The sequence below is a fragment of the Camellia sinensis genome, chromosome 14 (assembly GCF_055761805.1).
Source record: "Camellia sinensis isolate YWXY chromosome 14, ASM5576180v1, whole genome shotgun sequence".
Classification (NCBI taxonomy): Eukaryota; Viridiplantae; Streptophyta; class Magnoliopsida; order Ericales; family Theaceae; genus Camellia; species Camellia sinensis.
In genome coordinates this window covers 21,714,037-21,737,500 of record NC_138974.1, presented here as the reverse complement: position 1 = coordinate 21,737,500, position 23,464 = coordinate 21,714,037, and the positions used below count along the sequence as shown (strand labels likewise).

General features: G+C 38.5%; 1 protein-coding gene across 2 annotated transcripts in view; it reads left to right on the top strand.

Annotated features, from left to right (window-relative positions):
• The window catches only part of LOC114308256 (E3 ubiquitin-protein ligase KEG-like), a 42,098-nt gene extending 19,471 nt beyond the window's left edge, over positions 1-22,627 (top strand). For both annotated transcript variants that reach the window (XM_082906784.1, XM_082906783.1), the window contains exons 5-16: positions 1-273; positions 366-523; positions 13,223-13,380; positions 15,360-15,481; positions 15,610-15,744; positions 18,562-18,686; positions 18,832-18,936; positions 19,026-19,259; positions 19,603-19,936; positions 20,058-20,246; positions 20,358-20,663; positions 21,028-22,627. The exon at positions 1-273 is cut by the window's left edge and continues 64 nt beyond it. In XM_082906784.1, the coding sequence (XP_082762910.1) occupies positions 1-273; positions 366-523; positions 13,223-13,380; positions 15,360-15,481; positions 15,610-15,744; positions 18,562-18,686; positions 18,832-18,936; positions 19,026-19,259; positions 19,603-19,936; positions 20,058-20,246; positions 20,358-20,663; positions 21,028-22,257 (3,369 nt within the window). In that variant the 3' untranslated portion in view covers positions 22,258-22,627. The remainder of the gene's footprint in view (positions 274-365; positions 524-13,222; positions 13,381-15,359; positions 15,482-15,609; positions 15,745-18,561; positions 18,687-18,831; positions 18,937-19,025; positions 19,260-19,602; positions 19,937-20,057; positions 20,247-20,357; positions 20,664-21,027) is intronic.
• The last annotated feature ends 837 nt before the right edge of the window (positions 22,628-23,464 follow it).

Genomic DNA, 23,464 nt, shown 5'->3' with positions numbered 1-23,464 from the left:
CATAATGCTGATGGTCAAACAGCTCTGCACTTGGCTTGTAGACGGGGTTTCCCTGAGCTAGTTGATGCCATTTTGGAATACAGTGCTGCAGATGTAGATATCCCAGATAGTGATGGAAATCCACCAATTGTATTTGCTTTAGCAGCTGGATCAGCAGAATGTGTTTGTGCACTCATCAAAAAGTCTTCTAATGTCATATCTAGGTTGAGGGAAGGCTTTAGTTCATCTGTTGCTCATGTCTGTGCATACTATGGGCAACCAGATTGCATGCGTGTGAGTGGCCAATTTGTCAACCATTTTTTAGTTTAATGTCATTCCTTGTGCATTTTTCAAAATCATCTCAAACTTCTCTTTCATGATCACAGGAGATACTATTAGCGGGAGCTGATCCCAATGTGTTGGATGATCATGGTGACTCTATATTACACGTAGCCCTTGCCAAGAAATTCACAGAGTGTGCTATTGCAATATTGGAAAACGGGAGCTGTAGATTAATGGGTGCCTTTAACTCAAAAAACTTGACGTAAGAATTGGCTACTGATTGTGGGAAATTATTTTAGATAAGAACCCCTGTCGATTGACTTGCCATTTATAAAATTATTCTTTTTTAATCACAACATTTCCTTTTAAGTATATACTATCTTCTCCTAACAGCATGCTACTGTTTGTTTTAGGGACAATTGAACTTAATGACACTATCACTCCCCAATATATTAATAATATGAAACGTACAATAGAAGTCTCAAGGCACAAATGAGGAAACTACAACTAATGACAGCTAACTAGAATAATACCATAATAACAAAGATATTATTCTAACACTCCTCCTCAAGTTGGTGCAAAAATATCTCTAACGGTTTACTTGCAACTCCTTTGGTGAGAATATCTGTTAGCTATTCTCTAGACTTCACAAAAGGAGTACATATAGTGTCACTAGTGAGTTTCTCCATGATGAAGTGGCGATCAATCTTAACATGTTTTGTTTGGTCATGTTGAACTAGATTGTGAGCTATGTTGATAGCAGCCTTATTGTTACAATATAGCTGCATGGAGTCTGTCTGATCAATCCCCAGATCACCCAACAGTAACTTGATCCACAATAGTTCGCACACATCTTGTGCCATGGCTCTATGCTCCGCCTCTGCACTAGATTTAGCTATCACATTCTGTTTTTTACTTCTCCATGTAACCAAATTTCCCCCAACAAAGGTACACTCGATGTGGACCTTCTATCAGTTACTGATCCTGACAAATCAACATCTGTATAAGCTTCCACGCTAAGATGATCATGTTTTGAAAAATAGAGACCTTTTCTAGGTGAAGATTTTAAGTATATAAGAATCACGCATAACTGTAGTCACGTGTGCCTCATGAGGAGCATGCATAAATTGACTGACCACACTAACCGCAACAGTAATGTCAGGACGTGAATGGGATAGGTAAATGAGTTTACCAACTAGTCTCTGATAACTCCCCCTGTGAACAGGAACTTGTCCACTATTATCACCAAGTTTCTGGTTTGGCTCTAGCGGTGCGTCACAAGATTTATTTCCAAGCATCCCTGTTACTTTTAACAGATCAAGCACATATTTCCTTTCACAGATGAAGATTCCATCCTTGGACCGGGCAACTTGAATACCTAAGAAATACTTCAAGTTCCCTAAGTTTTTGATTTTAAACTCGCTTGTCAAATATTTTTTCAACGAGGAATTTCTTCAATATCATCTCTTGTAAGTAATATGTCATCCATATATACAATGAGAGTTGTAGTCTTACCATGTGAGGATGTTTAACAAACAAAGTGTGATCAGTTTGACTTTGTTTGAATCCATATCTAAGTATTTCCTGAGTAAAATCTGTCAAACAAAGCCGTTGGGGATTGTTTGAGACTATATAATGATTTTCGAAGCCTAAACACCTTACCCTTTGTTTTAAAGTCTTCAAAGCTGGGAGGAAGTTCTATATACACCTCTTCTTCTAGATCACCATATAGGAAAGTATTCTTTACATCAAACTGGTGAAGTGGTCAATCTAGATTAGTTGCATGAGAGAGGAGTACCCTGACTGAATTCATCTTAGCAACTGGTGTAAATGTCTCTTGACAGTCTACTCCATAAGTGTGAGTAAAGCCTTTTGCCACAAGCCAAGCCTTATAGCGCTCAATCGAACCATTGACCTTGTGCTATAGTATACATCCACTTGCATCCCACAGTTCGTTTGCTCTTAGGTAACTCAGTCAATTCTCAAGTGTCATTCTTATGAAGTGCTTTCATCTCTTCAATCATGGATGTTTCCACTCAGGGGTGGCAAGAACATCCTGAAAATGAGCAGGTATACTAACAGAGGAAATTTTTGACACAAATGCTCTATATGAGGGAAACAAATGAGAATAAGATACAAAATTAGAAATAGGATGTTGAGTACATGACCTCACACTCTTCTGGTAGACAATAGGAAGATCAAGATATGTGTATTCAGGGTTATCAGAGTTACCTAGACTCTCATCAGTTGAAGGAGACAGCAGTGGAAGATCAGTAGAAGTGGTCTTTTGGATCCAAGCAACCTTCTGTCTTTCTTTGTTTCTAACATAAACTTTTGCTTGCTTCTTGTGTGTATCAGTTTCTGTATTCCCAATAGTTGGTTTACGTTGTGGTTCACATGCTACCTCCTCAACAATTGCAACAACTAGTAAGGATTCAGAAACAGGAATCTCTTCACAACAAGGCTCCCCTTGAAGGGATGACTGGGAAACCGAAGAGGACAAGAAGTAGGATTAAGACTCAAAGAATGTGACATCCATGGATACAAACCACTTATGAGAAGCAGGATGATAACACTTATACCCTTTTTGAGTAGGTGAGTACCCAAGAAAGACACACTTAATAGAACGGGGATCCATTTTACCATGTGAACGAGAATGATTGTGAACAAAGAAGACACACTCAAAAACTTTAAGGGGAATAGAAGAAACGGATTGTGAGCCTAAGAATACTTGAAGAGGGGTTTCCTTGTGGAGCACTTGAGTAGGAAAACGATTGATAAGATAGGCTGCGGTGAGAACAGCTTCACCCCAGTAGGACCGACACATATGCATAGAAAAAGTCATGCAACGAGCTATATTAAGAAGATGACGATTCTTGTGTTCCACAACCCTATTTTGTTGAGGGGCGTTGGTGCAAGATGTTTGATGAATAATGCCATGAGTGTTGAAATATTGCCCTAACCCTGAATCAATATACTAACCTCCATTTTTAGAACGCATATTTTTGACAACTCCAAATTAAGTGCAAATCATCTGATGAAAGGTTTGAAATACAGAGAAAACGTCACTCTTTTTTTTTAAATTTTTTTTTAAAAAAAGTACATACACCCAAGTAGTGTAAGAAAAATCATCAATAAAGGTGATATACCATCTATGACTTTTTAACGAAACAACACGAGGACCCCAAACATCAGAATGAATTAATGAAAAAGGAACAAAACTTTTATTAATACTTGGAGCAAAAGAAGCTCGGTATTGTTTGCCAAGTAAACACGACTCACAATTAAACTTAGAAACTTTATTGGTCAAGAAGGAAACAAATGCTTAAGTAATAAAAAAGATAGATGTCCCAGACGCCGGTGTCAAAGCCAAATGTCGTCCTTGGTGGTTGGAAATTGGATGGTATGATGAGCCAAGTGATTTGCCTGAACTAAGATGTAGAGACCATTCTCTGCTCTACCACAACCAATCTTCCTCCTCATGATAAGGTCCTAAAAAGACAATGATCAGGAAAAAAGGTTACATTACAATTCAAATTCTGAGTAAGACGACTCAATTATAGAAGATTAACAGAAAAACTGGGAACATGTAAAACCGATTACAAAGGTAAAGATGTGGCATGGATTAAACATTTCCTAGAAACAAAAGAAATACTTAGAAAATATGAGGAAGAAGAACTCCGAAAATATGAGGAAGAAGGAATATATTTCTGTTAGATTCAAAACTTCTTATCTTACAAGACCAAATGACACTCCTTATATAGGAGATATTACAAACATCATTATAACCCATTATATGCCACTTACATATTATATATTACCACTATCTACCACTATCATATTATATACATGCCACTATCTACCACCAACACCACTATCATATTATATACATGCCACTATCTTATTATATACATTAACACAAATTTCCAGCACTCCCCCTCAAGCTGGTTTGAAGATATCTTCCATAGCCAGCTTGCTAGTCAGCTTATCAAATTGCTTCTTGTGTAGTCCCTTCGTTAGCACATCAGCTAATTGTTTACCTGTTGGAAGGTAGGTCATACAGATTATGCCAGCATTGATTTTCTCCTTGATGAAATGTTTATCCACTTCTATATGTTTTGTGCGATCATGTTGAACTGGATTATGAGCTATAGATATAGCTGCTTTGTTGTCACAATAGACCTTCATAGGTGTCGGGTGAGAAAGCTTTAATTCTTCAAGAATTCTTTTAATCCACATTACTTCACAAATTCCATGGGCAACAGCTCTGAACTCTGCTTCTGCACTACTTCTAGCTACCACATTCTGTTTTTTACTCCGCCATGTAACTAGGTTCCCACCTACAAAGGAGCAGTATCCGGATGTTGATCTCCTGTCTGTAACACTTCCTGCCCAGTCTGCATCTGTGTATACTTCAACTTGAAGATGTCCATGTTTCTTGAACAGTAAGCCTCTCCCTGGAGTTCCTTTCAAATATCTTAAGATCTTATAAACGGCCTCAAAGTGCTCTGCCCCTGGTGAGTGCATGAACTGACTTACCATGCTGACTGCAAAGGCAATATCAGTCCGCGTATGAGACAAGTAAATCAATTTCCCTACAAGTCGCTGATATTGCTCCCTCTCTTTGACTTCTTCAGTCTTAGCAGCTTGTAACTTCAAGTTAGGCTCGATCGGAGTCTCCACCATCTTACAACCAAGCATACCTGTTTCTCCAAGGAGATCAAGAACATATTTTCTCTGATTAACGAATATACCTTCCTTGGATCTTGCAAATTCCATTCCGAGGAAATACTTGAGGGCTCCCAGATCCTTAATGTGAAATTCTTTTGCGAGTTTCTCTTTGAGGGCTGCTAACTCTGCTTCATCATTACCAGTTAAAATGATGTCATCAACATAAACAATCAAAATTGCAATTTTACTGTTTTTTGAATGTTTATAAAATATTGTGTGATCTGCTTGACTCTGCGAGAAGCCACAACTGATAACTGCCTTCCCAAAGCGTTCAAACCACGCTCTTGGTGATTGTTTGAGTCCGTATAATGACTTGTTCAATCTGCATACTCTGTCGCTTCCAAGTCTCTGCTCAAATCCCGGCGGTAGGCTCATGAACACATCCTCTTCAAGATCACCATTGAGAAATGCATTTTTAATGTCAAGTTGATGTAGAGGCCAATTTGAATTTACTGCAAGAGATAACAGTACTCTGATGGAATTTATTTTAGCAACAGGAGCAAACGTCTCCTGATAGTCGATCCCATAAGTTTGAGTGAAGCCTTTAGCCACCAGTCTCGTCTTGTATCTCTCAACGCTTCCATCTGCGTTACATTTTATCGTAAACGCCCATTTACACCCAACTGTTTTCTTGTCTTTGGGTAGATCAACTATCTCCCAAGTACCACTTCTCCTTAAAGCATTCATCTCCTCCATGACTGCTAATTTCCAATTCGGATCATCCAATGCTTCCTGTATATTCCTTGGAACAAACAAGTTGGAAATCCTAGATGTGAAAGCTCTATGGTTTTTAGACAGTCTTTGATAGGAGAGGTAATTTGCAATAGGATGTTTAATGCAATTTCGGACACCTTTCCTAATTGCTATAGGAACATCAAGGTCGGAAATAGAAGGAATAGGATTACCTAAAATTTCGATGCCAGAACTCGGGTGGACATTCGGGTCATTAGGATGGACATTCGGGTCATTATTCCTCAGATGAAATCGCTTCCTAGTATAAACCTGAAGCTCAGGATTTAGATCATTTTGTAGTACTTCTCCCCCTAAACAAGAATCTTCTTGACTAGGCACCATAGAACTTGGTTCTCCTAAGTGATCCTTATCAGACAGATGTGGTTTTTGTGTAGAATAAATGACATTGGGGAGCGGGATAGAAATATCCCAAAAACGGTCTTCTACTCCACTTGTCTCCCCCTGAAGAGAAGTGTTGGGGAAATAGGATTTTGTTTCCACAAATGACACATCCATTCTCACATGAAATTTCTTGGTTTGAGGATCGAAACACTTATACCCCTTTTTGTTTGAGGAATAACCCAAAAAAACACATTTTATAGCACGGGGGTCAAGTTTTGAACGAAATTGACTGGGAACATGAACATAGGCAATACATCCAAAAACTTTGGCGGGTAAATCAGAAAACAACCTCGTGTCAGGAAAAAAAGTTTTGAGACAATCAAAAGGTGTTTTGTATGTTAACACCTTTGTAGGCATCCTGTTTATCAAATAAGAGGCTGTTAAAATTGCTTCACCCCATAAATATTTAGGAACATGCATGTAAAACATTATAGCACGTGCTACTTCAAGTAGATGTTTATTTTTTCGTTCTGCAATGCCATTTTGTTGAGGGGTATCCCGACATGTAGATTGATGAAAAATCCCCTTTTTTCCCAAAAACTCACCCAACTGTTCATTGTTATATTCTGTTCCATTATCAGAATGTAAAATACCAATTTTGGTTTGAAATTGGTTTTCAATCATATTGTAAAAATTTGTGAATAAATTTTTCACGTCAGATTTTTTATTCATCAAATAAATCCAACATAAGCGGGTATGGTCATCAATAAATGTAACAAACCATCTTTTACCAGAAAGAGTAGTGATTTTAGAAAGGCCCCAAATATCACTATGAATCAAATAAAAAGGTTTGGAAGCCTGGTAAGGTTTTGGCAAATAAGTAGAGCGATGAAATTTTGCAAAAATGCAACTTTCACAATGAAAAGAAGAACAATCAATCCCTTTAAATAATTCTGGAAATAAATGTTTCAGATAAAGAAAACTAGGTTGTCCTAGCCTATAGTGCCATAGCATTATTTTTTCTCGAACAGAGATTGAACTAGTACTATTAAAGCTCTGAGTTTTTTTATTACTAACAGGTACTTCATCAAAGTAGTAAAGACCTTCAAGCATCCTAGCACGCCCAATCATCATCCCCGAGTTCTGGTCCTGAAATTCACAATGGGATTAAAAAAATGTAACACGACAATTAGAATCCTTAGATAGTTTACTGACAGACAAAAGGTTACAGGCTAAGTTGGGGACGTGAAGAACAGCATTGACATTAATTTTCTCAGTTAGTTTAATAAATCCTTTTCCTGCAATAGGTGAAAAACTACCATCGGCTATTCTGATTTTGTCATGACCAGAACAAGGGAAATAGGTACTAAATAAATGGGAAAAACTAGTCATGTGATCGGAGGCACCGGAATCTATGATCCATGGAGAGAAGTTTAGGCAAGAGAAGGCTTTAGGATTTCTACCTATTTGTGCCAACAAAACACTAGGAGTACCGGATGAGGAGTTGGATTTTATCAGCTTTAAGAGTTGATCAATCTGCTCTTTGTTGAAGGGACCTGAATCGGCTTCATTAGCGGTAGGAAAGCCACGATTCTTCTCTCCTTGTTTGCTGCTTTTCCAGTTGACAGGTTTGCCATGGATCTTCCAACACGTTTCGCGTGTATGGCGAGGCTTGTTGCAAAAATCACACCAGACCCGTGGCTTATCATCAAACCTGCGCTGGTAATTTGCAGCCTTGTTGGCCGCAGTATCGCTAATTAAAGCAGAAATTTCAATTGATTCACCAGTACCTTTTTTCTTAAGCATGACGCTCCTTCGGCTCTCTTCCCTTCTGACTTCGGCAAATACTTCGCCAATGGATGGGAGAGGAGGTGTGCCAATAATTCTTCCTCGCACTTCATCGAACTCAATGTTGAGGCCGGCAAGAAACTTGTAAATACGGCTGTCTTCCACAGTTTTCTTGTGGTGGTTGCAGTCGTCAACCGATTTCCATTCGTATGTGTTGAAGATGTCAAGATCCTGCCACAACCTTTTCAACGAATTGAAATATTTGGTGACGGAATCATCTCCTTAACGAATCTCTCCCAACTTCAAAGTTAATTCGAAAACTTGAGATTGATTTCCTAGGTCAGAATACATCTGACTAACATTATCCCACAATTCTTGTGCAGTAGTATAGCACATGTAATTAGAGCTTATATCCTCCTCCATGGAATTGACCAACCATGTCATAACCATGGAGTTTTCAGCGTCCCAACTGTCGAACAGCGGATCATTAACAGCAGGAGCTTTCTTGTCACCAGTGATGTAACAGATTGTGACCAGCGGAGAAAATTATCACCATTTAGGCGGATGGTGGTGATTTGGACAGAGTGAGAGTTGGACGTTTTCACCGGAATGGCAGCGGCAGGGGTTGAAGTGGTTTCGGACGTGACTTCCGACATGGTTATGACAGTTTTAGGGCTGCTGTGTTTTTTGTTGCTCTGATACCAACTTAGAAAATATGAGGAAGAAGAACTCCGAAAATATAAGGAAGAAGGAATATATTTCTGTTATATTCAAAACTTCTTATCTTATAAGACCAAATGACACTCCTTATATAGGAGATATTACAAATATCATTATAACCCATTATATGCCACTTACATATTATATATTACCACTATCTACCACTATCATATTATATACATGCCACTATCTACCACTAACACCACTATCATATTATATACATGCCACTATCTACCACCAACACCACTATCATATTATATACATGCCACTATCTTATTATATACATTAACACAAATTTCCAGCAGAAATGGTACCATGAACAATCTTAACTTTGTCCTGACCCGAAAATGGCTTATATTTTGAGAAAAGATCAGAAGATCCAATCATATGATCTGAGGCACTAGAACCCAATAATTCAAGGCAAAGCTTTATGAGATAGGAAAGCACTTATAGAAGAGGCTAAGTTACCGGAATGGGCAAACAAAGAGGAAGATGTACCGATAGGAGTAGTGGAAGTCTGGCGGTCCAGCAAGTGACATAGACTATCCTTAAACTCAAAAAAAGACATACTAGACACATCATCAGTAGACTGAACAGTTGGAATAGAGTCATGTGTATCAACTGCATTATTATGATGGGCACGTGGGTTAAACCCACGTCCTCGAGACTATCCAAATCGACCTCGTCGACCACCAGAGGGTCACTATGACCTCCAGATGGGGTAGCATGAAGCTTCCAACATGTCTCACAAGTGTGTCTAGGCCAGCAACAGTAGTCACAAAACAAATTATCCTTCTTAGAAGGATTGTGTGAACCATGAGACAGACGATCCCCATCTCTAGGAAGCAGAAACTAATGCAAAGCGCTCCGTGGAGGTAGAAGGAAGCATAGCTGAATGGCGACTCTCCTCATTCTGTACATAAGCAAACGCTTTCTGAAGGGAAGGGAGAACATCCATGCCAAGAACACGACTCCGAACATGATCAAACTCTACATTAAGGCCTTCCAGAAATTTGAAGACTCTTTCCTGTTCAATAAATTTGTTGTACTTCACAGAATCCATTAGACATATTGGTTTGTAGTCCTGAACGTGATCCAAATGTTTCCAACCATTACTAAGGAAAGTGAAGTACTGAAGCATGGTCATCTCGCCCTGTACGGAGCACTCAATCGAGTGGCGCAACTCAAAAGTTTGTAAAAAATTCCCTTTTTGGGAGTAAGTAGTGGCCATAACATCCCAAACATTCTGGGTTGTCTCCATAGATAAGTAATCTTCACCAATATTTGGAACTATAGAATGGATGAGCCATCCCATAATCAAAGAATTGGTAATCTCTTATTGGTGACAACCTAGATCAGTGATATTTGGTGCTTGGACTCTCCCATCAACATAACCCATCTTTCCCCTACTCCTCAGAAAAAGTGTCAAGACTCTGCGACCACGCAAGGTAATTCTTACTATTAAATAGAGAGGTGGTGATTTTGAGGTTAGGATTCTAGTTCTCAGATGTAGTAGTCATAATGGGACTCTAGTCTTAAAGGTGGGTGGAAAGTAGTGGTCGACTCACTAAATGGGTCAGCCATTTAGACTCTACTATCACAACCAAAAAACTGCACTAATCACAATTATGGGACGATGGAATGGACTGAATTGGGAACAAGCAAAATCAAACACAGACCACTATGGGAGCATACCAATCAGATTACTGAAGTCATATAATGACCCAAAAAATAAATTAAATTGAGGGAAAAAGTAACCTACAATCAAAACAGGGGCTGAACTATTCTCGGAAAAACAGGGAAAAAGTTGTAGGTGTAGAACTGGTTTCTAGATGGACCGATCAATACATATCATGAACCAAGCCTCAAACGGACATCAGCGACAGCTGAAAGGGGGCAGAGGGACTGCTAACTATAGGTTCATGTCTACTCCATGATGTGACAGTGACATATAATCATAAGTGTGCTTAAGGATACCACAATCTCACTATCTCCCCGATCTGTATGTTCCAATCTACATGTAGGATCCACTTCCTAATCCACATGTAAGATCCACCTCCCAGTCTACATGTAGGATCCACACCTCCCAGTCCACATGTAGGATCCACCTCCCAATCTACTTGTAGGATCTCACCTCTGGATCTACATACATGTAGGATCTCGCCCTAATCTCTCATAGGATTTCTAGGTCAGATCTACACACTTGTAGGTGTGAGAATATTAGTCTATATATTTGTATATAGTTGAGAGGTTGTGTGAATATTTTATATTCATAGGATTATTATTGTTTCCATTTAGTCTTAGGTCTAGAGTTGCTATATAAATCAGATGTATACTTTGTGTTGATTTACAATTGAACAAGAGTTGCTATATAAATTAGATTTACACTTATATAAATCAGATGTAGAGTTGCTATATAAATCAGATATATACTTTGTATTGATTTACAATTGAACAAGAGTTGCTATATAAATCAGATTTACACTTTGTATTGATTTACCATTGAACAAGGATAATCCTATGAATATAAAGTATTCACACAATCTGTCAACTATATACAAATATATAGACTAATATTGTCACAGTAGGATCTCAGCTCTGGCTCTATGTACATGTAGGATCTGACCCTGATCTCATATATAGGATTTCCAGGATCTGAATATATCTAATTCCCCCACCCATCTCTGAATGAGATCGGTCACATGAGCTTCATCACTCGCGACCCGTCTCTAACTTATACTTGGCTCTAGAACAACATAGGCTAGGAGCAAGTCCTAGGATTTGTGCTTTGGATCATTTGAGGACTTGTGACTTGGAGGTTAGAGCTGAGCGATCATCAACGTCCCCACTTGGGGACACTTGACCAATCTTAGATGAGAGATTTTGCCAATACATGTGATGTATCACACCTGCAACTTGCGATCTGCAATCTGCTACTGCAATGTGTCACACTCCTAACACTTGTAACCATGGCGCATGGAGTGTGCGTGCAATACTATCGGGATCCACTGACCACTTTGATATGGTCGCAACAGAGACTGATCATGATATTAGTACTGTCAGAAGATCCCTCTTTGTATAAGGATGTCTTCCCAAGCAACAAATCAGCCATCAGTACACTCCTACACAGGTCTCTCTTGCACAGAAGATCTCAACTGCTGCCTTCTCTCCTCTAAGATTGCCTTAGCTCTCTTCTTTTCTTCCAGCGATCCCAAGCCATCCAAGAGTGTATTATCTTCCTAGATCAGCTTGTTTCGGCCACCCCAGACACAATCTTCCACACTAACATAGGTATTTGTTTAGAAGAGGAATGAAATTCTAAAATGGATCCGTTTAAGGAAAAATGCATGAAGTTTTTAAAAATCAACGCTGACAGTTTTTTCCTTGTATACAATATTTAGTAAGTCAAGGTGTTCTGTTAAAAGTCATCAAAAGGCATAAGCCATGATCCTGCATAAAAGAAAAACAATCCATATTTTCTACAAAGGCCGAGGAGTGTCAAGGGAAGGACTAATCTTCCCTCCTACTAATTGAAGACGGCCCCTCAGCAAGGGATGCTTCTTTCCCTTGGCAAGGGGTTTGGGTTTCTGGGGTGTCATCTAAAGTGGCTTTTTTTGTTTGGTCAGCTATGCGTGGACAGATTTTGACTTTGGATGATTTAATTCAGCGTGGCCATGTTTTAGTTAATTAGTGCTTCTTGTGTTGTCATGATGTTGGAATCTGTGTCGCATCTTCTTCTTCATTTTCCAGTGACGTCTCAGTTATGGGGATCGATTTTTGGTGTGTTTAATTTGGTTTGGGTGCAGCAGGGGACGGTGAAGGGGGTGTTGGGTAGTTGGAGAGTGGGTAGGGTAGGGTAGGGTAGGGAAGAGGCGTCGGAGGGCTTGGTTGTTGGCACCTTTATGTCTTATGTGGCCGAGCAGAATCGTCAGATGTTCGAAGGGTTAGCGTCTTTGGTTCCTTGTTTGAAAAACAAGTTGCTGGTTGTCTTGCACAGATGGGTTTCTGAGACTGTGGATCCGGATTTATTTACGTTTTTGGATTTCATTGAGTCTTTATTTCGTCATTGATTGTAGTTGCTGGGTTCTTTGCATCATCTTAATGCTTTTTCAATAAAATTTACTCTTTATTTATCAATATATATATATATATATATATGAAGTGCTTTTCAACTCCTTGAGTTCATTGAAAGAATTCTTCTCCACCCAAACACACCTCATCAATAGAAGTTAAGTGGGATATGATGCTCCCTTCTTCTCTTAATTTAATTTGATCACCCTATCAAATTTCTAAAAAATATCTGCCACTGTTACAGAGCAAACCCAAGACATCCCATAGCCAACCCTGGAGACCACACTTTCGTAACACCCTATGGTAAATGAGAATATTGTAAATCGACTCCCTGAACAGATTATGGTCATAATATATATGTTTATACTATTTCCAACCCCCCAGTAAAAAAAAAAAAAAAAAAAAAAAAAAAAAAAAAAAGAAAGAAAAAAAATCTCAGTCCTATTTTTATATAATTACATGTACATAATTTCTGTACTGTTTGTAGGAATTCTTGAATGCAGAGTTCAGTGTGTTTATATTATCATTTTTGTTTTCCCGCTCTGATTTACATGTTTTTCCTCTTTGGATATTTCAGGCCTCTGCACTTGTGTATAGAAACATTGAACATCACTGTTGTCAAAAGGTGGGTGCAAGTTGCAACCACTGAAGAGATCGTTGAAGCAATTGATGTACCAAGTCCAGCTGGAACTGCATTATGTATGGCAGCTGCCCTGAAGAAGGATCACGAATCTGGTAGAAGTTAATTATTTTGTTTGACAGTGGTGGTCTTTTTTGTTGATTCTTCTGCAGACTGTTTCAATTTTGTGTTCATAACTTGGAGATTCCTTGTTTATCTATGTTTTCCTGCTATTTTCATTTTGCTAACAAGGTTGAAAAATTTCTGATGAAGTACTGCTTAAATCCTTGTTTTGTAGAAACATTGGTTCCTCATTGGATTACCTGGCTTAATTTATATGTAGTTAGTTTTTCTGTATTTCTTTGAAGTTGATGTAGGACGAATGTGGGTACACTCTTATGCTAGTCAGTGAACCTAGCTTCGGTTTGTAGCTGTGGAAAGAAGACAGTCGTCTGATTTAATTAGGTTTTGTGATTGAAAGATCAACCAAGAAACAACATGTAGATAAGATGAGTGTTGTTGAGATGAGAATGCTAAGGTGGATGTGTGGCGAGACTAAATAAGACAGAATTAGGAATGAGTATATTCGGGAATGGGTAGGAGTAGTACTGATAGAAGATAAATTGAGAGAGAATCGATTGAGATGGTTTGGTTATATTCAACAAAGACCAACAGAGGCAGTAGTGAAGAGATGTGATGCAGTGATAGTAGATGGAAGTGTTAGGGGACCAGGTAGGCTTAGATTTACATTGGCTAGTATTGTAAATAGAGATATCAATCTACTTAATGTTGACTAATGAAATGGTCTTTGATAGAGCCGCGTGGAGAAGAAGGATTCATGTAGCTGACCTCATTTGATGGGACTTAAGGCTTGGTTTGGTTTGGTTTGGTTTATTCAGAGGCTGTTCACGTACTGTAATTATGCTAATTTTGGGTGTCTTAATGTGTTATGGTTGTTCATTTGATGGAAGAATAAAACAGGCTTGCAAAATAGGGTTGAAAAGAGTGAAGCAAAGGTTGGGAAGATCTGGTTGAGGCTTTAAAAGGCTTAATATTGCAAACAGAAAAGAAAAGAAGAGAAATCTAGGAAGCACTCTTAGAACTAGGTTTCACATGACACTTAGGCCTCGTTTGGGAACAGGCTAATTTAGTAACTTTTTGGCTATTTGGCTAAAATATGAGCTAAAAAAAACTAGTATGTTTGGGATGACTTTTTGGCTAATTACGAAAAGATGTGCAAAAAGTAGAGAAAAAAGAGAATCTTTGGCTTTTTGGTATGGGTTGTTGACTTTTTGGCTAATTTAGTAACTTTTTGGCTTTTTGGCTAAAACAGAGCCTTCCCAAACGAAGCCTTAATGTGAAAATTGCATCACACAATTCATAAGCAAGCTTCAAAGCTCTGAATTCTCCAAAACTCAACTCTATTGAATTAGAATAATTACATGGCTTTATATAGTCTTTAGAGAACTCCTTGTCCTAAGATGATTTTTAACTTCTTATTTGGAAATTAGGAATTTTGACTTCTAAAACCGATCTAAAACCAAATAAGATCCATGGGTGACTCTTTTAGTCTGTATCTTTAGAATTTTGAAATTTCCAAATTATCCGTGACCTATGAAACAAGTTCATATTGAAAACTGATCAGATTAATACCTAATCTAAATATCTATAAAATAAGATTATAATAAGACTAAAAACTTAATTTCACGTGATTTCAATTGGTTCCAAGTGAGTCAGCTTAAGACTAACAAATTTGTAAACTTAAAAGCCTTTTTTTTTTTTTTTTTTTTTTTTTTGTACTGGAACTTAAATGCTTCTTTAATTTTTTGTTTTCTTGCTCTTCTTTTGGACTGCATCAGAAGTTCTATTTTTATTTTTTTCTGGTCAACATTATTTGATCATTAGGTGTACGCAACAACAAAATAACTAATGTCGTTTTCTGACTTTGGATCCTGAACTGAGGTTGATTAGCTTCTGAAAGTGTTCCTATTATTGTGTTTTATTATTTATTTTTCTTTCCTAGCTTTAGCTAGTTTTTATTGAAGGTTAGTGATTGGAGTCTGAGGCATTATTTTTGTTCATTCAATTTTTTTAGAGGGTAGGGAGCTGGTAAAGATATTGCTTGAAGCTGGTGCAAATCCAGAGGCCCAAGATACTCCACATTTTCGAACAGCTTTGCACACAGCTGCTGTGGCTAATGATGTTGAGTTGGTTAAGGTTAGTCTATTTGCTTCTTTATTTCCCATTTAATTACCCACTGCAGATTTTTAGCCATGAAATAACTTTTTTGGTATTTAATCTATATTTTCAGCTGAATATGATGGTTTCTATACTTTTTTGAGTAGGTTATTCTTGATGCTGGAGTGGATGTTAATATCAGGAATATGAGCAATACAATTCCCCTTCATTTAGCATTGGCCAAAGGTGCAAAACCATGTGTTGAATTGCTTTTATCTGCTGGAGCAAATTGTAATTTGCAGGTTGGTTTCTCTATTTATGATTGTATTTCTTGTTAAGCTTTTTAATACTGAAATGGCAAACGGTATTTAAATGTCTGTCTCTTTTTCTTGCGCAGTCACTCTATTGTAGTTCAACGTAATATGTTCAGCGTAATACCATGACAATAACTTTCTGTTGTGTTTTGTGTCAAGGCTTGCAAAAGGTTATGGCAATGCCTTGCAACTAACAAGCAACGCACCATGAAATAAGGCCGTGCTGTTGGTGGATTTCAAAGACAAGTCCATGGGGTGCTGGTTCCTCCATAGGGTGGCTTTAATATTCCTCTCAATTCAAATTTTCCATGATCATCTGTGACCTACATCTAATTTTTCAATGGTGCAATACCTTTTTACTAGGGCTGTACAAATAAATGAACCACCCGTTGAATCCGACCATCTGACACCACCCACATACGGATGGTTTCCGAGAGTTATCTGGTCAGTACTGGGCCAGATTCATTCTTCAATTTCGAGTTTCAGTCATGTTTCTGGTTTTGTACGTGATTAACCATTAATCTGACCTGAACCGAGATATACATACATATTATTGTAGATATATAGATTTCTATTATTTGGTTGTCTTGATAAATTACACTTCGATTTCCAAGATTGAAAAGATGGCCTGTGGGCCTCATCTCTTCCCAACGTTTCATCATTTATTGCCTTGGTAGATTATTCACTTGGATTTTCAAGATTAGTGAGCCTCATCTTTTCTCCACCTTTTCAGTCTCACTTTGTCTCTCTGTTACTGTTTCCTCCCCTTAGTAGCAGAAACCTTCTACTTGAGTGGCATTTCTTGCTAAGAAATGCGAAACTTGTAAGAAACTCGCTCCCAATTGAGAGAGAAACTTCTCAAACATGTAAATCTCATAAAAATGAAAGAAAAACGACTCAAACTTATTCTAGTAGTTTCTATTTATATAATATTTATCCTTAATAAAAAAATTTGTAGTTTACATGAATCTCTAATATTTATTTATATTTTAGTACATATATTACAGCTAAGAAGCAAAAAATTTTGTTAGAATATCTTTATATATTTGATGAATAAATATATATACGCTCTCATAGACGCTCTCAACCTAAGAAATTTCTATATGCCCTCGCTCCTCTGCTCTTGCTCCCGCTCTTTGGACACCATTTCCGAAAGGTAGTGGCATCTTGAGAACAAACAGCTTGAAAATTCTGATAATAGTCTAACTCTTGTCACAAACTACTCAACTCAGCATAGTACTTGGCAAAAGATCTATCTTTTTGATCAAACCCTTGTATCTTCTTCCGCAATTCATAGGCCTGGGCATTATTACCACGTTGAGAATACATCTGAGCAACAGCAGTCCAGAGGTCATAAGCAGTATCCATCAAAACAAAAGAGTAACTAATACTGGAATGGATAGAATTAAGGAGCCAAGTCAGGACAAGAGCATCCTCCTTAAGCCATTTTTTGCGGGCTGGTCCATTCTCCTTGGGAGCCTGGTAACTCCTTTGATGTGACCAGACATCCCACGAGCAGTAATGACCAATTAATACGAACATGACCAAACCAAGTAATCAATGCCATCCAACTTGATTGAAGTAAGCTGAAGAGAGGAATTATCACCGAAAGAGGCAATGGGACTGGACACTTTTGCCTCGCTGCTTACAGGAGTCTTACCATCATCAGCCATGGTTGAAAAATAGTGTGAGCACACCAAAAAAACAATACACCCACACCAATGGAAGAGAACATCAAAGGTAAATTAATTCCCAACAACCGTAGTCCAACAGCAGCACAATAGACCTAGAAAAAACACTCACGCTGGAGTAGAAGACTAAAAACACACAGGTGGAGACCAAAAAACCATCAACCAAAGCATGGAGGAGCCAAAAAACAACCACAAAACCATCTAGAAGTAGCAATCAAGACCAAAGAAGGCCAGAGGAGCTTTGGTCGGCCCCTAGAGATGCGAGCCCAATGGTTGAATCGAGCCAAAAGCTTCCAGAATGAAGTAATCGAAAAATAGGCCTATTTTTTCAAAAAATAAAGAAAAATCAGAAAAAATAAGCAACAAAAAGCAAAAAATTTTGAAAAATTTTCTAGGTACTCTTTGACCCTAGCCGATCATGGTGGTAATTTATTTATTTATTTATTTTTTGACATTACAAACCAATAACAAACGAAGAAGAAGAATAGAAAACTGGAACAAATAAATAAATAAAAGAATAGAAAATTAGTTCTTTGCTTTGATACCAAGTTAAAACTGGAACATAAGAGTTGAGAGAGAGAAGAGGTTTGGTGGAAGAGGAGGCACAAAACCTAATTAGGTTTCTTACCTCTCGTAGTTATAATAATAAGGGAATACGTACAAGTACAGTGTTACCCTCAACCATATAACTTAACACAATGCAAACGAGAGAGAGAATGCAAATGGAAACCAAATGCAAATAGAGAGAATTGAACCCAAGACCTCCTCCAACATGAACTCTAATACCATGTCAAGTCACCAATTGTCCCAAAAGTTAAGCTATTAGGAAATGGGCTTAACAATGTATATATAGCTATCCAGCAATCTTACACTCTCAACAACACAAAAAAGGAAAAGAAAATTGGTGCCAATCCGATTCACTGTTAGAAGCTTTTTATTTGTAGTATTTGATTTTGACTAAAAAGTTTTATCAAGCACGTAATAGCTTTCTTTTCTTTTCTTTGATATCTAGTACAACATCATGTCCTTTATTCTATCAATTTATGTAGTTACTTTCATTTTTTTCTATTCCATTAATTTTTTTAATATATTTTTTTATTTTTGGCATGATCAGGATGATGATGGTGACAATGCTTTTCATATAGCTGCTGATGCTGCAAAATTGATACGGGAAAATCTAGAATGCATTGTTTTGTTGATGCAATATCCAGATGCTGACATTGAAGCAAGAAATCATAGGCAAGCTAACTTAGTGGATTACTCATTTTGGTCCTTTACTACTTGTGTTAAAACTAGTTAATGTACGTTCCAGCATTACTAAAAGATTTAAGGGTGAGTTGCACTAGATCACTGGTTGATACAGTCTATTTATGATGGCAAACAGTGGTAAGACATTGTGTGACCTTTTGGAAGCCCTGCCACGTGAGTGGATTTCAGAAAGCCTAATGGAAGCACTCATGGATAAAGGAATTCATCTTTCTCCAACAATGTGAGAATAGCAGTTGTTTTCATTTTGTTTTATTACTTCTTCTTTATAGCACTGTACTCATTCATCTTATATTTTTGCATGGTTTCTAGATTCGAAATAGGGGATTGGGTGAAATTTAGAAGAACTGTTGCCTGTCCTACATATGGGTGGCAAGGGGCAAAGCATGGGAGCGTTGGCTTTGTACAGAGAGTCCTAGACAGTGACAATCTTGTTGTATCATTTTTGTCTGGAGTAGCTCATGTGTTGCCAAATGAGGTTATTAAAGTGATCCCTTTGGACAGAGGACAGCTTGTGCGACTTAAACCTGATATTAAACAGCCAAGGTTTGATGCTATATAGTTTGCCGTCTCTGATTTGCATGTTTCCAATCAAATAAGGTTGCATGGACTTAGTGAGATTGAATTCTGATTAGCATGTTTGCTTCAACTTCTAAATATGAATTCATATCAACAAAGATGATAAAACAACTGCTATTGGACTCTTGACAAAGCAAATAGAATTTGCATTGGCATAGATGTGCCTTGAAAAATATTGTCCTTTTTTTCTCTTTTTGTTTTTTGAAGTGAACATCCTCCTTCCCCTAGATTTTTAACCAACTCTGTTCCCACCGAAGAACCAAGAATTTTAAGTTGTGAAAATAAAATTTGGTAATGTTCTGTTAATCAGGTATGCTTTGAGAGGTTTGTCACTTGACAGCATCGGAACTGTTCTTTGTGTTGATGATGATGGGATTGTACGTATTGGGTTTAGTGGTGCATCAAGGGGATGGCAAGCTGATCCTGCTGAAATTGAACGAGTTGAAGAATTTAAGGTTGGTGACTGGGTTCGTGTTCGCCCTGCTTTAACAGCCACGAAGCATGGACTCGAAGCTGTCACTCCTGGGAGCATTGGGATAGTGAGCTGTATCAAGCCTGACTATAGCTTGTTGTTGGAATTTAGCTATTTGTCAAGCCTGTGGCTTTGTGAACCAGAGGAGGTTGAATCTGTTGTCCCCTTCAGGGTGAGGGACATATTTATTCTCAATTTTATTTTTATTTTTTTAAAAAAAGGAAAAATTTTAATTTTTTGTTACCCTTTACCCCTTTTCTCTTCCTTTGCATTTATATCATGTTAGTTTTCAGATTGGGGACAAGGTTTCTGTGAAGCGATCTGTTGCAGAGCCCAGATTTGCTTGGGGTGGTGAGACACATCACAGTGTTGGAAGAATAATCGATTTTGAGAGTAATGGTCTTTTGATAATTGACATACCAAATCGGGCTATACCATGGAAGGCGGATCCCTCAGACATGGAAAAGTTGGAGGATTTCAAGGTAATTTTTAGTTGTAAATTGTGAGTGGTGCATTTATTATTCAAAGGAAACATCTGTGGATGGTGATTACTGTGCATGCACTGACAACTTTTTTGGGAAAAAAAAATGCAGGTTGGTGACTGGGTCCATATAAAAACTTCAGTGCCCTCCCCAAAATATGGATGGGAGGATGTCACCCGGCTTAGTATTGGTATAATCCACAGCTTGGATGATAATGGTGACATGGGTGTTGCATTCTGCTTCAGGACCAAGTCGTTTTCTTGCTCTGTGACAGACGTGGAGAAGGTGCTGCCTTTTGAAGTGGGACAAGAGATTCGTGTGATGCCATCAGTGTCACAACCACAGCTTGGATGGTCAAATGAAAGTCCAGCTACCTTTGGGAAAATTGCAAGAATTGACATGGATGGTACTCTTAATGTGAGCATCTTCATCTCATGATCATTTTGTTTGGCTTAGCATGGGGGGTGTGGATTGGTTGATACATTTTTGTGTTTAGTAGTAGCCACCTATACTTTTTATTTGTTAATGAATTCAAATTTACGAGAGCCTGATTGCTATTCGGTGGTGCATAAACCAAAGCATTCTCAATTTTTCCCCTTCAATGGTATCTTACTATCTGATTGGAATTCTTGGAGTATTTGATGATTTTGAGTGAGCAAGTAACGTTCATGTGTGTCTTTTTCACACCGTCGCTTCTTCATGGTACTACATTTTTGCATTTTTATGTATTTAAACTTTGAAACTATGAGTAGTGAAGAGTTACGTTGTGTTCCTCATGCAGGTGAGAGTGGCTGGCAGAGTTTGCTTGTGGAAAGTTGCTCCTGGTGATGCAGAACGACTCCCAGGATTTGTGGTTGGTGACTGGGTTCGGGTGAAGCAGTTTCTGGGAAATAGGCCAAATCATGAAGGGAACACATCTGGAAAAGACAATTTAGCACTAGTGCATAGTGTACATGATATTTTCAATTTAGAGTTGGTATGTTGCTTTCGGCAAGGAAGATGGGATGTTCACTACACAGAAGTTGAAAAAGTTGATTCCTTGAAAATAGGGCAGTATGTTCGGTTCCGTGCAGGACTTGCTGAGCCAAGATGGTGCTGGAGAGGCACCTGCCCTAGCTCCAGAGGTGTTATAGTCGGTATAAATTCTAATGGAGAAGTTAAGGTCTCGTTTTTCGGTTTATCAGGTTTGTGGAGAGGAGATCCCTCCGATCTTGAGGTGGAGCAAATGTTTGAGGTTGGAGAATGGGTGAAACTGAAAGATCATGCTAGCAGGTGGAAATCCCTTGGACCTGGCAGTATCGGGGTTGTCCAAGGACTAGGATGCCAAGGAGATGAATGGGATGGCACTTTCCTTGTTGGGTTTTGTGGGGAACAAGAATTGTGGGTAGGGCCCACCTCTGAGGTTGAAAGAGTGAATCGGCTTCTAATAGGTCAAAAGGTGCACGTGAAACTCTCTGTGGAGCAACCAAGATTCGGGTGGTCAGGACATACCCATGCAAGCATCGGTACTATATCAGCAATAGATGCAGATGGAAAGGTTAGGATATACACGCCGGCTGGTTCAAAGACTTGGATGCTCGATCCATCTGAAGTTGACCTGATTGAGGAAGAGAATCTGAAAATCGGTGACTGGGTGAGAGTTAAGTCATGTGTAACAACACCGCTTCATCACTGGGGAGGGGTTACTCGTGAGAGTATTGGGGTGGTTCACCGGATGGAAGAAGGAGAGCTTTGGGTTGCATTTTGTTTTTTGGATAGACTTTGGGTATGCAAAAAATCAGAGATGGAAAGAGTGCGCGCTTTTGAGATGGGCGATAAGGTGAAATTCAAAGAAAAACTGATAAACCCGAGGTGGGGATGGGGGATGGAAACACCAGCCAGCAAAGGCCAGGTGGTCGGAGTTGATGCTAATGGAAAGCTAAGAATTAAGTTTAAATGGAGGGAAGGACGACCCTGGGTCGGAGACCCTGCTGATATTGTTCTTGATCAGAGCTCTAATGTCACTTCCTGAGAGACTAATTTATGCGCTTTGCAGTGTTCATACTGATCTGTGCCTATACAGCTGACGTTGATATTATGAGAGGAGCTACAAGTTTTGGATCTCTCTCGTATGAATATCAATGAAAAGTTCACCCCAATTTTGTTCCTGTCATGATGTGAATAAGCGGTCAATGTAGCAGCCTGAGACGACTTTGGTGGTTGTAAGTATGCCGACTTTTGGAGCCTTGATGCATGATGAATAGGCCTCTAGATTTAAATTATTATTATTATTATTATTTTTTAAAATTCACATACAGATAGGAAGTTGTTCTCATTACAGAGATGCTTGTATAGATATGATCGTAGAGTTTCATGGTTAATACATAAATGTTTTTTTGTCCTCTTTTTTTTTTTTTGGTTTTCTTTGTTTAATTGTACTGATAGATGTGTTGATTTCGATAACAAAGTGGAAAGATGGAAATTAGCCGGAAGAAAGTGCCTGAATGTTTTCCTTGTTTCCATATTTAAAATCAAATTTGTAGTATAAGTTGTACTGTAGAGTGGAAGCCAGTTGAGACGGGTAGTGCTCTACCTGTTATGGTGAGAGGCAGTCAGGACATTTGGGAGTGAGATCCATGTCTCCACCAGTCCGCCACCACTGCTGCCGCTCCAACCCCTCCTCTCTTGCCACCCTTCCTTTCGTAAACTCTAGATCTAAAAATCTTATATTGGTGAGGAGTATCGGTTGCAGTGGGGGAAAGAGCTTGGATAAGGGGTTAGTGGGAGACGGGGTTGGGGAAGGTGTTTGCGATGGAGGAGAGGGCTAGGGTGGGGTTGCGGTGGGAGAGGGTTGGGGGGTTAGAGGTGGAGGATGTAGTTGCATGGTGGCTGGAGGTGTTGGTTGGGGGTAGGGAATAGAGTTAGGATTTGAAAGGTGAAGGGCCTAAAAGTAAAACTCCAACCATTGTCCTTGTGGAAAAATAATGAGGGTATGTTTGGCAGTATGATGAGTGCAAGCAGAGAATATTAAAATTAATTTTTTTTTAAGGTGACGTAATTAGAAATTGGTTATTTGAGACTAGTGTTTTTTTAGTGTGGTCATGATTCAATGTTTGGTCTTCCTATTAAAAAATAATAATAATAAATAAATTCAATGTGTGGTCAAAATTCTGCCTATGCATGGATTTTACAATATATTCATTGAATTACAACTACTCTTTTTAATTCTGGTAATTGAT